Source organism: Berghia stephanieae, chromosome 10 (genome assembly GCF_034508935.2).
Source record: "Berghia stephanieae isolate SIO BIC M18660-M18661 chromosome 10, UCSD_Bste_1.3, whole genome shotgun sequence".
NCBI classification, from domain to species: domain Eukaryota; kingdom Metazoa; phylum Mollusca; class Gastropoda; order Nudibranchia; family Aeolidiidae; genus Berghia; species Berghia stephanieae.
This window is the reverse complement of record NC_088369.1, coordinates 8,602,948-8,617,841: the sequence shown is the minus strand read 5'-3', so window position 1 is coordinate 8,617,841 and position 14,894 is coordinate 8,602,948. Positions and strand designations below refer to the sequence as shown.

General features: G+C 36.7%; 1 protein-coding gene across 2 annotated transcripts in view; it reads left to right on the top strand.

Annotated features, from left to right (window-relative positions):
- Positions 1–6,355, top strand: part of LOC144956177 (cholinesterase-like) — a 160,081-nt gene extending 153,726 nt beyond the window's left edge. For both annotated transcript variants that reach the window (XM_078886577.1, XM_078886578.1), the window contains exon 5: positions 5,208–6,355. In XM_078886577.1, the coding sequence (XP_078742703.1) occupies positions 5,208–5,353 (146 nt within the window). In that variant the 3' untranslated portion in view covers positions 5,354–6,355. The remainder of the gene's footprint in view (positions 1–5,207) is intronic.
- The last annotated feature ends 8,539 nt before the right edge of the window (positions 6,356–14,894 follow it).

Sequence of the window (14,894 nt, the reverse complement as noted above, 5' to 3'; positions counted from 1 at the left end):
TCATAATATGTCTACTTTTGGTTTGTTCGGACTAGAAGCTAGACAGATACAATTGACAGTTTGCCGATAACGTTTAACTAAATATTTCACAGGGCAATAATTATCACATTGATGGCATAAAAACGACAGTAATATCAGCAGTAATATTAGTTGATTTTGTTAATCGGTGAAACTTGTTTAAAATTTCTGTAAATCCGAATACCGTCATGTGATCAAGTGAATAATATGAATGTCACGATTTGCTGAAAAAAAGCCAATCGGACAGCTCCTCGCTAAGGAATTCCTGAACTTGATGTTTATACTGGACAGATTGAGTTGAGGGTGTGGCCATAAGTTAAACCTGGGTATTATCCACCCGAAACATCACATTGAAAGCATCAAAGGAGAAATAATAAATTGGAGTTATATATATATCAACCCGATCCCTTCGCTCGTCATCCGATGGAAAATTGCTTGTCACTCAAGACAAAAAAAACGCTTACGTGTGGATCCTTTTCTAGAAACATCCCAACCCTCTGGAACAAACTTGCAAAAGAAATACGGCATTGCTCATTGGAAGATATGTTTAAAAAGCATCTTAAGACTTTGTTATTTTCCAAATTGAATGGGAGGAATCTATATTCATGTTTTCGTCCAACCGAGAGCATCAATCACGTGATTTGTTGCTGTCCAACGATTGGACATTTCTGAACAAATGAAAACACGCTGCTTTGTTTATGAAAGTTGTAAACATACCCATGGGTCAAGCTGAACACAATGACCAATCGTAATGTCAGATAGTTCAAAATCTGTGAACACTTTTCACTATGTAGGTCACTTTGAGCACATTTTGAAATGTGACCAATGACCTCGAGCACGTGGAAAGTTAATATAGATCATGCCCATTGTTGATGCCCCTGTAAAGCGCTCTGAGCACTTCCTCGCTCATGTCTTGCATTTTGACATAATTTTTTGGGTTAGTGCACCGCTTAGTTAATGTTCGTTAGTTGTATAGTACTCAAGGAAACAAATGAACAACTATTGATTGTTTTTGTTTTCAATGGTTTTACGGCGCTTGCAACACATTAAGGTCATATCAGCGCCAGTAAAAAGGAAGAAAATGGGATAGTAAAAGGTTCTGGAATTACAATAAAGCATCCAAGAAAAGGGAAGACAAAGGGGAATTGGTTCAAATAAGAAACAGGTGTAGATTCCAAAAGCACACCATCAAAGTACTTAGTTTGAGATCACCAAAAGTCTCATCCAGACACAAGTACAGGTCCCCGCTAAGAGGAATACACTCAAATGCTTTACAAATCATACATAATATAAAGATAAATAATGCAGTGCATAACAGAGAGATGATTTACAAGGAAAAAAAATATCATCTCCCAAAACTCTAACTAAACATTTGGCTGTTTCCCTCCCAGCCAGGGCGTGGAGAAAAAAAAACAAGTAATCTCATTCCAAGACAAAGATAGAGAGCATGTTGGAAAACAGATATAGGTGGGTAGAAGACACAGTAAGTACCTCCCTGCCCACTATGGGAGGTAAGGAACCCCACCCAGAACAACTATTGAATACAGCTCAGGATTTGTATTCTTTTAGTGGTCGCTGCCTTGTATTTTGACGTATTTTTTTGGTCAGTGTCAGGCTATGAGCTGAGACTAAAATGATGAAGTCATGAAACTTTGGGGGCTCCTTCAGAATGGGGATATTCAGTGTCAATACTCTTCATAGGTCGTAACGTCACTTCCTTCCTTATGACGCATGGTAACTTAGTAACACTGGCTCTAAACTATCGGAACAATGGCGGACGCCCGTATGACATATTTCTCCGGCGAGCAGAAAAGCGTATCCAGAGGGGAAAAAAAACATAAATTTGATCATGTTTTGACTTTTACACATTCTGATCACAAGACATATGAAAAGTTCTAGCCAGCATGAAGAATAAAAAGTAATGATTTTCTTTGTTTAGAACCAAGATGGCCGCCGTTGCCGGGCGGCATGACATCAGCCTATTGAATCCAATTCGGTGCCAACATGGCAATTGTGTAAAGATATTATCGCTAGGCTAAAAAGCTCACAACATTGCCATCCGGAAATATAAGGAACCAACACACAAAACTATGTGTAACCTTGAACGTTTATAATCCGGTTAATACAGGTTAGTGAGAATTACTCATAAACTTGGATTGCAAAAAGCAATAACAAAGGCCTGAGTGACGTCAATTCTTGCTGTTAGTTTGTGTTTGAAAAAAATACACACCATTTCTTCAAGCTATAGATAGTTCGAAGATGACGTCACTCAGGTCTTTGTTTTTACTGTTTGCCATCGCGTGTATGAGTAATTTTCACTAAACTGTATTAACCTGACTATCAACGATCATGGTTACACACAGTATCGAGTGTTGGTCCGTTATACTTCCGGATGGCAATGTTATGAGTTCCTTAGCCAAGTGCATACTATCTATATCAATTGCATAAATACACACAAAAATTATCGAGTCTGAGATAATTTAGTGAGAAAAAAATCACATGTGAATACATATATAGATAGAAAGCTGCGAAAACCCAAATTTAAATGATATTGCACATTATGAACATGATAGAGCGAAAGGATGTTTACCGACTTGACTCGACATTCATTGATACGCACAGTCTGCTATTAAAACTCTATTGACACTTCAGTAGTAGTAGTAGTGGTAGTAGTAGTAGTAGTAGTAGTAGTAGTAGTAGTATTAGTAGTAGTAGTAGTAGTAGTAGTAGTAGTAGTAGTAGTAGTAGTAGTAGTAGTAGTAGTAGTAGTAGTAGTAGTAGTATAGTATAGTAGGTAGTAGTAGTGTTAGTAGTAGTAGTAGTAGTAGTAGTAGTAGTAGTAGTAGTAGTAGTAGTAGTGGTAGTAATAGTAGTGGTAGTAGTAGTAGTAGCAGTAGTAGTAATAGTAGTAGTAGTAGTAGTAGTAGTAGTAGTAGTGGTAGTAGTAGTAGTAGTAGTAGTAGTAGTAGTAGTAGTAGTAGTAGTAGTAGTAGTAGTAGTAGTAGTACTTGTAGTAGTAGTAGTAGTAGTAGTAGTAGTAGTAGTAGTAGTAGTAGTAGTAGTAGTAGTAGTATTAGTATTAGTTTAGCGCTTAGAGTCTGGTGTCTGGGAGTTATAGCGCTATATAAGTTTTCAGCATTATTATTATTATTATTATTATTATTATTATTATTATTATTAGTTGTAGTAATATCGTGATCAGTATCATCATCATCATCAGTGTTACCATTATACAATCATTACCACCTATACAACCACCACAACTACAACCACCACTACCAGTATAATCACCATCACCATCATCATTAACGCGATCCCCTTCCCCCGCATTTAAAAGTACTCAATCATCCTTTTCCCGTCAACGTTAACAAGACATCAAAAAGTGAAAGCAAGGCTCTAGATGAAACAAGAGTATCATTTTCCAAATCAGGAAATCTATTACCTCTGGTTATCGATTCATTTTATCGAATGTTGAATCGATCAGCCAATTTTCCCGTCTTTAAGTGGTTCATTAAGGACAGGTTGCTCGATATCGATAGCGGAATATAATTATAGTTAATTTCTACACAACCACATTAATCATAATGGCTCATCGACCATTTTATATATCGATTTTTTTAAAAAAATTCTTCTACCGATTTTTTAATATATTTTTTAAAATCCATTTTAAAATCGATTTTATAAACATTGAGAAAATTATAATTATATGGGCCATGCCAGTTGCTTGATTGTTGCTAAAACAAGATTTGTCAGATTGTTCTATTATATGCCTTTCTTTTTTAGTTCCAAAAACTGTACTGTGCTAGTTACTGAATAAACTCGTGGTGGAGGCAATATGACCACGCCCCCTTGGCCTGATTCGGACAGTCATTTTGCAGTCATTAGGTCAATAAACAGTAGCAGTGATTGCTAAACTAAGCGAACTACACGTGCATTACTATCGATGGTATGCGTTAATGTATATTACTCACTGGTCCTGTCCGCCAGATGAATCGTACAAACAAACCAACTATAATAACCTCATTTTATGAGAACTTAGTGAGAACTAATCAACCGACTAACTGGCGATCTAAAATCAATAACAAAAAGTAAAAGGACTTTTAACGTCAATTTCATTAATTGAGCTTGAATAAATTGAGCTTTATATAGCGCAATATCCACTAAATGTGCTCAAAGCACTTTACAAGGAGTCCCTGGTCAACAGCAACATTTAACTTGTAGGACGGGACATGACGCCAGTTAGGCGATATTACAATTTTTCGGACAAAGACAACGCTGTTAACGGCCAGGTACTCATTTCACACCTGAGTACGGTGAAAGAATGATTGATTTTAAACTGCTGTATTATGGAAATCAACATAGATCGAGACAAATCTTTTGAACTATCAGCAATCAAAATCGTTCCGTAATAAAGGTTTAGTAGGTACGTGCAAATGAATCTGGCAACAGGGTGGCCAGATGGCGATTCCCAACATCAAGTGACATATTATTATTATTATTATTATTATTATTATTATTATTATTATTATTATTATTATTATTATTATTATGCCTTAGCAGATTTTCTAAATGTGACCCATCGTCTCAAAACGGTATTATGTCGGAATGAGCCATATGCTTATAAGCCGAATTTAATGTTAAACTGGTCAAAAATATAAACTGTTGTCATTAGCACTCTAAAAAAAGATATCCATTTTCTTAAATAAATCGTATAAACTCAACACAAGGCTGATATTTCTGGCTATAAATTCAATTTTCAACATCTTAACCAACCCGACATAATACCGTTTTGAGGCGAAGGGTCACAAATGACTATTTGAGTTAACGGGTGTTAGGATTACCATTAATTTTTTTTTTTAAGTTGCAAGTTACTCGTATATAAACCTGTAAAAATCAGTTTTATAATTTTTAGAATTGCCAGTAATTCTGTGCTCAATGGCAAAAATTAAACATGGGCTGTAGGGAATATTTCTGACACCCCCCCCCCCCCCTCCCCACCCTTTTTAAAAGAATATTTTATTTAAATGGAGAGAGAGAGATAGAGAGAGAGAGAGAGAGAGAGAGAGAGAGAGAGAGAGAGAGAGAGAAAGAGAAGGGGGGGGGGTGTTACTAGTCATTTTATTAATACGATGTTCCTTTTTTTTCTTAAATTATATTTATCTATTTTGTTTTTGTTTTTGTTTCTTCAGCTTCCTCCTGCTCCCTTGCGGTGACATCCGAGAGGACAAAATCCACCGACAGTTCTAGCCCTTTCCTTCACAACATGTCTTCTCCACTCAAGGTCATGGTCATCACACTAGTCACGTGGGTTCTACGTCAACAACTTATAAGTTAGCATTTAATTTTCTTATAATATTATTATTATATCTGATAGTTCATTATTAATCCATTGATTTTGTATGTATTGTATATAGTATTATAATCATAAATATTATTACAATGTACATGCTCATTGGTTTTTATAATATTGGGGTTTATTTATCGCACATTTTAATAATATTATTGTTTATCATCTTTTAATTAACCCCTTGACTAGATTGACTCTTGTTTGATAAATTATAGAATTATAGACAGGTTTTTTTAAAAAATTCTAATTCTATTCATTATGATACCGTAGGATGAAAGAAAAAAAAAACGTATTTAAAATTTTGGCCAGAAAAATGATCCTTCAAGTATCATAGATTCAAATGAACCCTCATCTTGGGGGAAAAAAAACAACTCCCAGGTTTGAGAGATGAAGGTCATTTTATTCGGTCGATATTTGAAGGACGAGTTTTCTGACCAAAATTCTAAATAGCTTTTTATCATTTTCAGTGTACAACAGTATCGTTCGTACCACCAATTGTCAAGCTTACGTCAACGTACTATTAATTAATTCACTGATAGTGACCGGCGTATACATATATACAGGTCTGACATTCGACCCACCTATTTATGGGGCTAGTTTAACATTGTTTGTTGTCATGGACAATAATTTTGCGTCACTTTTGAGATTCTCATAACAACAATGCTACCGTTTTATTGAAGAACACAGTATGTGCTATTTGGTTAACATTGCATATAATGTGTTTTTAAAAACACCGGCAGAATGGGCCCATAAGGAATTGGGTTATCAGACCTGCAAATAAATAGACGTAGCTTGTGACCGATCGTCTCAAAACGGTATTATTTCAATAAAATTCAAACACTGAAAATTTAATATTATGGCTAAAAAATATCAGAATTGGAGTTTATATTTTAATATTTACAATGAATATAGACCGTCAGCTATTTTGAAATGCTAACATCCAAAATTTTATATTTTTGATCGCTTGATTATTATTTTTTTTTTAACTTGAGGTTTTATATAGCGCAATATCCACTAAACGCGCTCAAAGCGCTTTACAAGGGGTCCCTGACCAACAGCAATACGTAACATGAAGAACGAGTCATGACGCCTGTTAGGCGATATTACTTTTTATTTTCGACAGAGATACAAGGCTGTTGACGGCCGGGCGGGTACTCAATTTACACCTGAGTACGGTGAGAGAATGTGAGTAAAGAGCCTTTCCTTTTCCAAGGATTCGAACTTGGAACCTTACGATCCGAAAGCGAGTATCATATCACAAGGCCACATAACCGCACAATTTACAAGAAGAGACTGACACCTTGGCCACTGACGAGCCACATAATGTCTGTGCTTGCCTAGAATTGGCTTTGTATTTCGTGTAACTATTAAAAATGATGGGGGGGGGGGGGGGGGGGGGCGAAGTGGCCGTGGTTACGGCATTGCATTGTGACCCGGAAGGTCCCGGGTTCGAGCCCCGCTTCAGGCAATTTCATTTTTTTTTTCTTGAGCAAGATTATTAACCCCTAATTTGTTCACTTGGACAACATGGGTGATTCCTGTTGACATCAGACATCTTGTTTGATGGATTTTCTATATTCTTTCTTGGAATGCCTAGGCAACGATGACTATCGAATGATGTCGTGGCGGAAGGACATAATTAATTTTAAATGATAATGTTGACGTAGCCGTTTTGAGTACAATAATAATTCAGCTGAGATCTCACTGAATGAAATGAAAGCATTTTTTTTTTTATCAATAAGTGGTCTAAGGGAGATAACTCTAGAAAATAGAATGCTAAGCTAAGTCAACCGTTTTCGTGGAGTTGTCAAACGTTGTTTTTTTTTTTTTTTTGGGGGGGGGGGGGGGGGGGTTGTGTGTGTGTGTATGTGTGTGTTTGTGTGTGTGTGTGTATGTGTGTGTGTGTGTTATTGGTGCCGCTGCTGCTCTGCCGTACTCTGGATAAGAAAAAATATATTAAAAATTTTGTGTAAAAAAATTCGTCCTTCAAATATCGATCGATTTAAATGACCCTCATCTTGGCAAAAACTCTCAAACCTGGGACATCGTCTCTGTCCCCCCCCCCCCCCCCCCAAGAAAGAAATTGTAATATCGCCTAACAGGCGCCAGCCATGTCTTGTCTTACATGTTAAGTTTTGCTGTTGGCTAGGTACCCCTGGTAAAGCGCTTTGAGCACGTTCAGTGGACATTGTGCTATATAAAATCTCAAGTTTGTTTGGTTTTTAATTTGTTTTTGTTTTTTGTTTTTGTTGTTGTTTTTTAATTCTGTTTTCAGCGCCTAGTTAGTTCCGATACGATACCTCTTTGGGACGACCGGTTATATTTATGGTACCGAAGAATATGAAATAATTACCAGAAAGGAAATCTTGGGAATGCAGTGATATGACACAATAGGAGTTAAACTTAAAATATTCTATTTTATAATAAGCATCAGGTCCAAAGAGATATTATATAACCGTTTTGAGACGATTGGTCACATACGACGTATGCTTATTTGCAGGTCTGACAACCCAGATTATTATGGGCTCATTGTTGTAATGGAAATACCCTTAATTAAACCAACGCAAAGTATTGTCATATCACCAATGTTAAATCAAGACAATAATTGCGTTAATTGGGCCTATAAATATGTGAACGGCGATCACATAATGTTTTGATGATCAATGAGCATGAAAAGTTGCATGCGGCTTACAAGCAAACTAGAGATCTGAACAGGTGTGTATATGCGGCTTACAAGCAAGCTAGAGATCTGAACAAGTGTGTATATGCGACTTACAAGCAAGCTAGAGATCTGAACAGGTGTGTATAGATAGTTCGAAGATGACGTCACTTAGGTCTTTGTTATTGTTTTATGCCATCCGCATTTATGAGTATGCTCACTGAACTGTATTAACCTGACTATAAACGTTCATGGATACACACAGTTTTGTGTGTTGGTCCGTTATACTTCCGGATGGCAATGTTATGAGCTTCTTAGCCAAGCCCATACTATCTATATGCGGCTTACACGCAAGCTAAAGATCTGAACAAGTGTGTATATGCGGCTTTCACGAAAGCTAGAGATCTGAACAAGTGTGTATATGCGACTTACAAGCAAGCTAGAGATCTGAACAGGTGTGTATAGATAGTTCGAAGATGACGTCACTTAGGTCTTTGTTATTGTTTTATGCCATCCGCATTTATGAGTAATGCTCACTGAACTGTATTAACCTGACTATAAACGTTCATGGATACACACAGTTTTGTGTGTTGGTCCGTTATACTTCCGGATGGCAATGTTATGAGCTTCTTAGCCAAGCCCATACTATCTATATGCGGCTTACACGCAAGCTAAAGATCTGAAAAGTGTGTATATGCGGCTTTCACGAAAGCTAGAGATCTGAACAAGTGTGTATATGCGGCTTACAAGCAAGCTAGAGATCTGAACAAGTGTGTATATGCGGCTTACAAGCAAGCTAGAGATCTGAACAGGTGTGTATAGATAGTTCGAAGATGACGTCACTTAGGTCTTTGTTATTGTTTTATGCCATCCGCATTTATGAGTAATGCTCACTGAACTGTATTAACCTGACTATAAACGTTCATGGATACACACAGTTTTGTGTGTTGGTCCGTTATACTTCCGGATGGCAATGTTATGAGCTTCTTAGCCAAGCGCATACTATCTATATGCGGCTTACACGCAAGCTAAAGATCTGAACAAGTGTGTATATGCGGCTTACACGAAAGCTAGAGATTTGAACAAGTGTGTATATGCAGCTTACACGCAAGCTAGAGATCTGAACAAGTGTGTATATACGGCTTACACGCAAGCTAGAGATCTGAACAAGTGTGTATATGCGGCTTACATGCAAGCTAAAGATCTGAAAAAGTGTGTATGTGCGGCTTACACGCAAGCTAAAGATCTGAACAAGTGTGTATATGCGGCTTACACGCAAGCTAAAGACCTGAACAAGTGTGTATATGCAGCTTACACGCAAGATAAAGATCTGAACGTGTGTATATGCGGCTTACACGCAAGATAAAGATCTGAACAATTGTATATATGCGGCTTACACGCAAGATAAAGATCTGAACAAGTGTGTATGAAAGGTGCCAGACAACACAAGAAAGAAAAATACAAGGAAAAAACAAAACATCCCCAAAAAAATCTACCTTGATTGTAACCGTAGCACGTCTGACCGATAATCAGAAGGTCTGAGGTTCGATCCCCAGTCGAGGTAGACTGATTTTTTTGGGATGTTTTTTTTTTCTTTGTAATTTTCTTTCTTGCTTTGTCTGGCACCTTTCATACATACACTTGTTCAGATCTTTATCTTACACCTGTGCCTGCTCCTTAGTTTCTTAATAATTTGATTTTTACAAGCAAGCATTCCTTACAAGGATGAGTGACATAAAATGTAGTCAAAATACGCAGTAGAATATTTGAATATTAAAAACAACACCCACATTCATATTGTTAAGTCGATACGGTCGTTTCAATGGTCCTTCATTTTCGTCAATCGGCACAGACATGAAGAATCAGGTTCTGTAGCTTTGAATTTTGCTAATGATAAACTCGTTTTGTATATTATGATGATTATATTTATGCACGCATTTTATTTATTGTTATGTATGTATCATTATCAAATGTTAACCCTCTCCTTACCACCTATTGGAAAATTGTCACATTTGTTACGAGGCAATCGTCACTTTTCTCACCCAGATTTCATTTCTTTTTGCTATAGCTATAAAAACTTGACATTCTGTAATCGAGCCCTTATTGGCGAACACTGTTATTATGTATACGATGGTCTTGTTGCTTTTCTGTGTGAGTAAGATGTGTCTGTTTTTGTGTTGGGTGGGTGTGAAGTTTGGGGGGAAATTCTGAAAATGGCTGGTAAGGAGAGGGTTAAAACAGCTTTTTTTTTTTTTTGATAAAATGCATCTTGCTGTGAGTTGAGCTAAAATAGTGAAACTGAGTTTACTCGGTCGGCACAGACATGGGTAAAGCAGGGTCCGTAGCTTTGAAGTTTGTCTATGGTTAGCTTAGTTTTGTATAGGATTATGTATAAATTTGCACACATTTTATGATTGTGTATGTATCATTATCATGTGTTAAAATAGTTGTAAAATAAATGCGTCTTGCTGTGAGTTTGAGATAAAATGATGAGGTTGAAGAAAAGAAAAGCACATTTTAGTTTACCCGATACGACCGTTTCGATGCATTTTTTACATTTTTGTGTGTCGGAACAGATATAAATAAAAAAGCAGGTGTGTAGGTTTGAAGTTGTTTTTGATGAACTGGTTTTGAATATAATTATATATAAATATGCACACTTTTCATTTATTGTTATGTATGTATCATCACCAGGTGTTAAAACAGTTGTGATAAAATAAATACATCTTACTGTGAGTTGAGATGAATGAATTAGTGAGGTTGAATAAAAGTAGTACATTTTTAAGTCGATACTGCCGTTTCAATGCTGCACTCACAGACATGATAAAATGCGGGGTCGTTAGATTTGAAGTTTGTTTATGATGAACTATGGCCACATTTCATTTATTGGTATGCCTGTATCATTATCGGGTGTTCACATAGAAGTTGTGATAGAATGCATCTTGCTGTGCGTTTGAGATACAAAGATGTGAATGATGTGTGAGCATCTTGAACGGTATTAACCCTCTCCTTACCAGCCATTTTTCTAGATTTTCCCCAACACTTTACACCCAACTAACACAAAATAGATTTTTTTTTTATCATTCAGACATAATTGCAGTAAAATTCTTGTGATAAATAATTTCTTTTGCAAAACATGCTCTACAACGCACTGTTCATTTTCTTTAAATTCTATGATGTACAAAAGAAATTTGAATAAGAAAAATGTTGGTTGTATCGTAACGAATTTGACGATTTTCCTATAGTTGGTAAGGAGAGGGTTAGGTGGAATAATTGAGATGCTAAAATTTGATGATGATATCATTATCGTCAAAACTAAGAAATTTGGATGAAGTGAATACTTTTGTATGAAGAGAATACTGTTGTACTTGGAAGAAAAAACTAACCACTAAATTAAAATGTTTGCGAGAAAGCTCATCCTGCAAAGATTGATTGATCAGGTTTGAGAAAAGGGCTTTGTCTCTGTCCGGACAAAAATTGTAATATCACCTAACACTAACAGGTGTCACGTCCCGTCCTAAAAATGTTAAATATTGCTGTTGGCCTGGGACCCTTTGTAAAACGCTTTGAGCACGTTAAGTGGATATTGCTCTATATAAAAACTCACCTTTTTTCTTTTAATCGATCGATATGAGCATGACGAGTCTTTTGACTATAATGTTAAATACGTGTTGGGTTTTGTTTGTTTTTTTAATTTTGTGAGGGAGGGGGGGGGGAGGTGTCTGGGAGGGGGTGGGCGGGGTGTGTGTGGGGGGGGGGTGTGTTTTGTTTTGCTTTAAAGTTTGTCTTTGTTTTTTGTATTTTTTAGTTTTTCCTTAACCCTCTCCTTACCAACTATAGGAAAATCGTCACATTCGTTACGATATAACCAACATTTTTCTTATTCAAATTTCTTTTGTACAACATAAAATTTAACGAAAATGAACAGTGTGTTGTAGAGCATGTTTTGCTAAAGAAATTATGTATCGCAAGAACTTTACTGCTATTGTGTTTGAGTGATTAAAAAAATATTTTTGTGTTAGTTGGATGTGAAGTTTTGGGAAAAATTCTGAAAATGGCTGGTAAGGAGAGAGTTAAGTCCCAATTTTTGCAGCTGGTTAACTCCGACATATTACTGTTTTAAGACGACAGGTCACATTGACAATTATTTTGATGTGATGTAAATATTATAGTTATAAGTTGTTAAGTCTTATCGGGCATTGGGGTCTTCTGTCCATGATTGCAGGCCAATGTAGGGGGTTATCGACCTGTGTGATCAATGTCGTGCTCTTCGGTGTCAACTTCTTTTTCGCTCGATCTGTATGTAATAAATAGCAATGTGAAATAGAATGTAAGCTCCAATTTAATAACATAGGAAAACAGATCAAATGAACGTTTCGGGTTTTCTCTTTATCAACAAAACAGGATGACTGAAACACTACAGACGAATGAGATAATGTGGTAGTGGCGTTCAACGTCCTTCATCCAGTCCATCAAAGTCGCCTATGCCTGGTATAGATAGTTTGCGCTTGGCCATCCGGAAGTATAACGGACCAACACACAAAACTGTGTGTAATCGTGAACATTTATAGTCCGGTTAATACAGTTTAGTGAGAATTACTCATGAACGCGGATGGCAAAAAACAATAACAAAGACCTGAGTGACGTCAACTTCGAACTATCTATACATTGAGGTATCCTCCCTGGGATGGATCCTCCCGGTGCAATCCGGTATCCTGGTGGACAACATAGCAGTTGACATGATTGTAGCGTCGTATGGCTGTCTACACCTTCGTGTGCTTCTCCTTTATCCAGTCCATCAACGTCTCTTCTGGCTGGTGTACCTTGAGATACCCCCCCCCCCCTTTCTGGGATGGAGGTATATAGGGGCAATCCAGTATCATTTGGTCCATATCCCGGTGGACGGCATCGCAGTTAACAAGATTGTAGTGTATGGCTGTCAACACCTTCATGTGCTTTCCTTTATCCGTCATCAAGTCTCTTCTGGCTGGTGTACTTGAGATATCTTCTCTCCCCCCCCCCCTTTCTGGGATGGAGGTATATAGGGGCAATCCAGTATCATTTGGTCCATATCCCGGTGGACGGCATCGCAGTTAACAAGATTGTAGTGTATGGCTGTCAACACCTTCATGTGCTTCTTCTTTATCCAGTCCATCAACGTCTCTTCTGCCTGGTGTACCTTGAGATACCCCCCCCCCCCCCCTTTTTTTTTTCTGGGATGGATGTATATAGGGGTAATCCAGTATCATGTAGTCCATATCCTGATGGACGCCATCGCAGTGGACATGATTTGTGCTTCTCCTTCATCTAGTCCTTCAAAGTCTCCTCTGACTGGTGAACCGTGAGATGGTGAACCCCCATAGGATGGAGTTATCGGGGCAATCCAGTATCCTGTGGTCCATATCCCGGTGGACAACATCGCAGTTAACAAGATTGTAGTGTATGGCTGTCTACACCTCCATGTGTCCTTCATCTATCAACGTCTATTCTGCCTGGTGTACCGTGAGATAACACCCCTCCCCTTGCCTCTAGGATGGAGGTATCGGGGAATATCATAGTTCTGATTTAATACGATGGATCACATATTATGTCTTCTATGTTGTAGCAACTATGACTACACTGCATGGCATTTGAAAACGGCGCAGTGTGGCTCAGCGGTACGGTCTTTGCTTCATACCCGAAAGGTGCCGAGTTTGAATACCCGCTGAGCTGTGTGGCCTAGAGCAAGTCACCTCGCCCTAGCTCAGTTTGCAGCGCTGCACTGCGGCTGACGCCTGGGTTATTCCAGTCTACCCTTGGAATAGCCCCCATAGACACAATTTCTCCAAACGGGATGAATAAAGGGAATTTAATTTAATTTAATAAATATAACTAACTCAAGATTGTTTGTATAGATAACTTAATTCGTGCGTTTTTCAAATAATATATCATATTATACTATTTATTGCATTTTTTATCAATATTAATTCTCTCCATCTTCGACCATTCTCCTTATAATTTCAATTGTTAACTTTTTAAACATTTTTTTTTACATATTTGATATCTATTTATAAGGATGAACTTTGATTTATCAACACGATAAATCGATTTATTGATAATATGTGTTAATGATTGTACGTAGAGTAAATCAATTCAAACATATGATGAACTTTGATTTATCCTATCGATTTGTTGTTATTGCGATATATATATATATATATATATATATATATATATATATATATATATATGTGTGTGTGTGTGTGTGTTTATATATAAAACAAATCCATTGAAACAGGTGATGAACTTTGATTTATCCTATCGATTTATTGATAATTTCGATGTATTTATGTTTATATCGTAATTCCATTCAAACAAAGTGAGGAACTTTGATTTTTCCTATGGATGTATGGAGTTATCGATAATATCTGTGTATGATTGTTAAGTGTATCCATTAAAACATTCTTTTTTGGATAAACTTTGATTTATTCTACCGATGTATCGATTGATACTTTCGATATATATATATATATATATTTGTATGTAAGGTAAATCCATTCAAGCAGGTAATGAATTTTGATTTATCTTATCGATAAATCGATTTATTGACCATTTTTTATTGATAACTTCTGTGTATGTTTACTAGTATGTAAAGTGAATTCCTTCAAACATGTGATGTGTACTTTAATGTACATTGATGTGACAAAAATAAATATGATGACAACTTTTTATTCATTTTTTTAAAAGCTTTTATATCGAATAGTTTTATGAATTTCATACCTCCTCTCGTTGTTATTTACACGATTTTCAGTCGTAGGGAGATGCTTGTATCGGATAATTTATCATTTTAATTATCATCGACATTATTATTAATATCGTCATATTGATCAT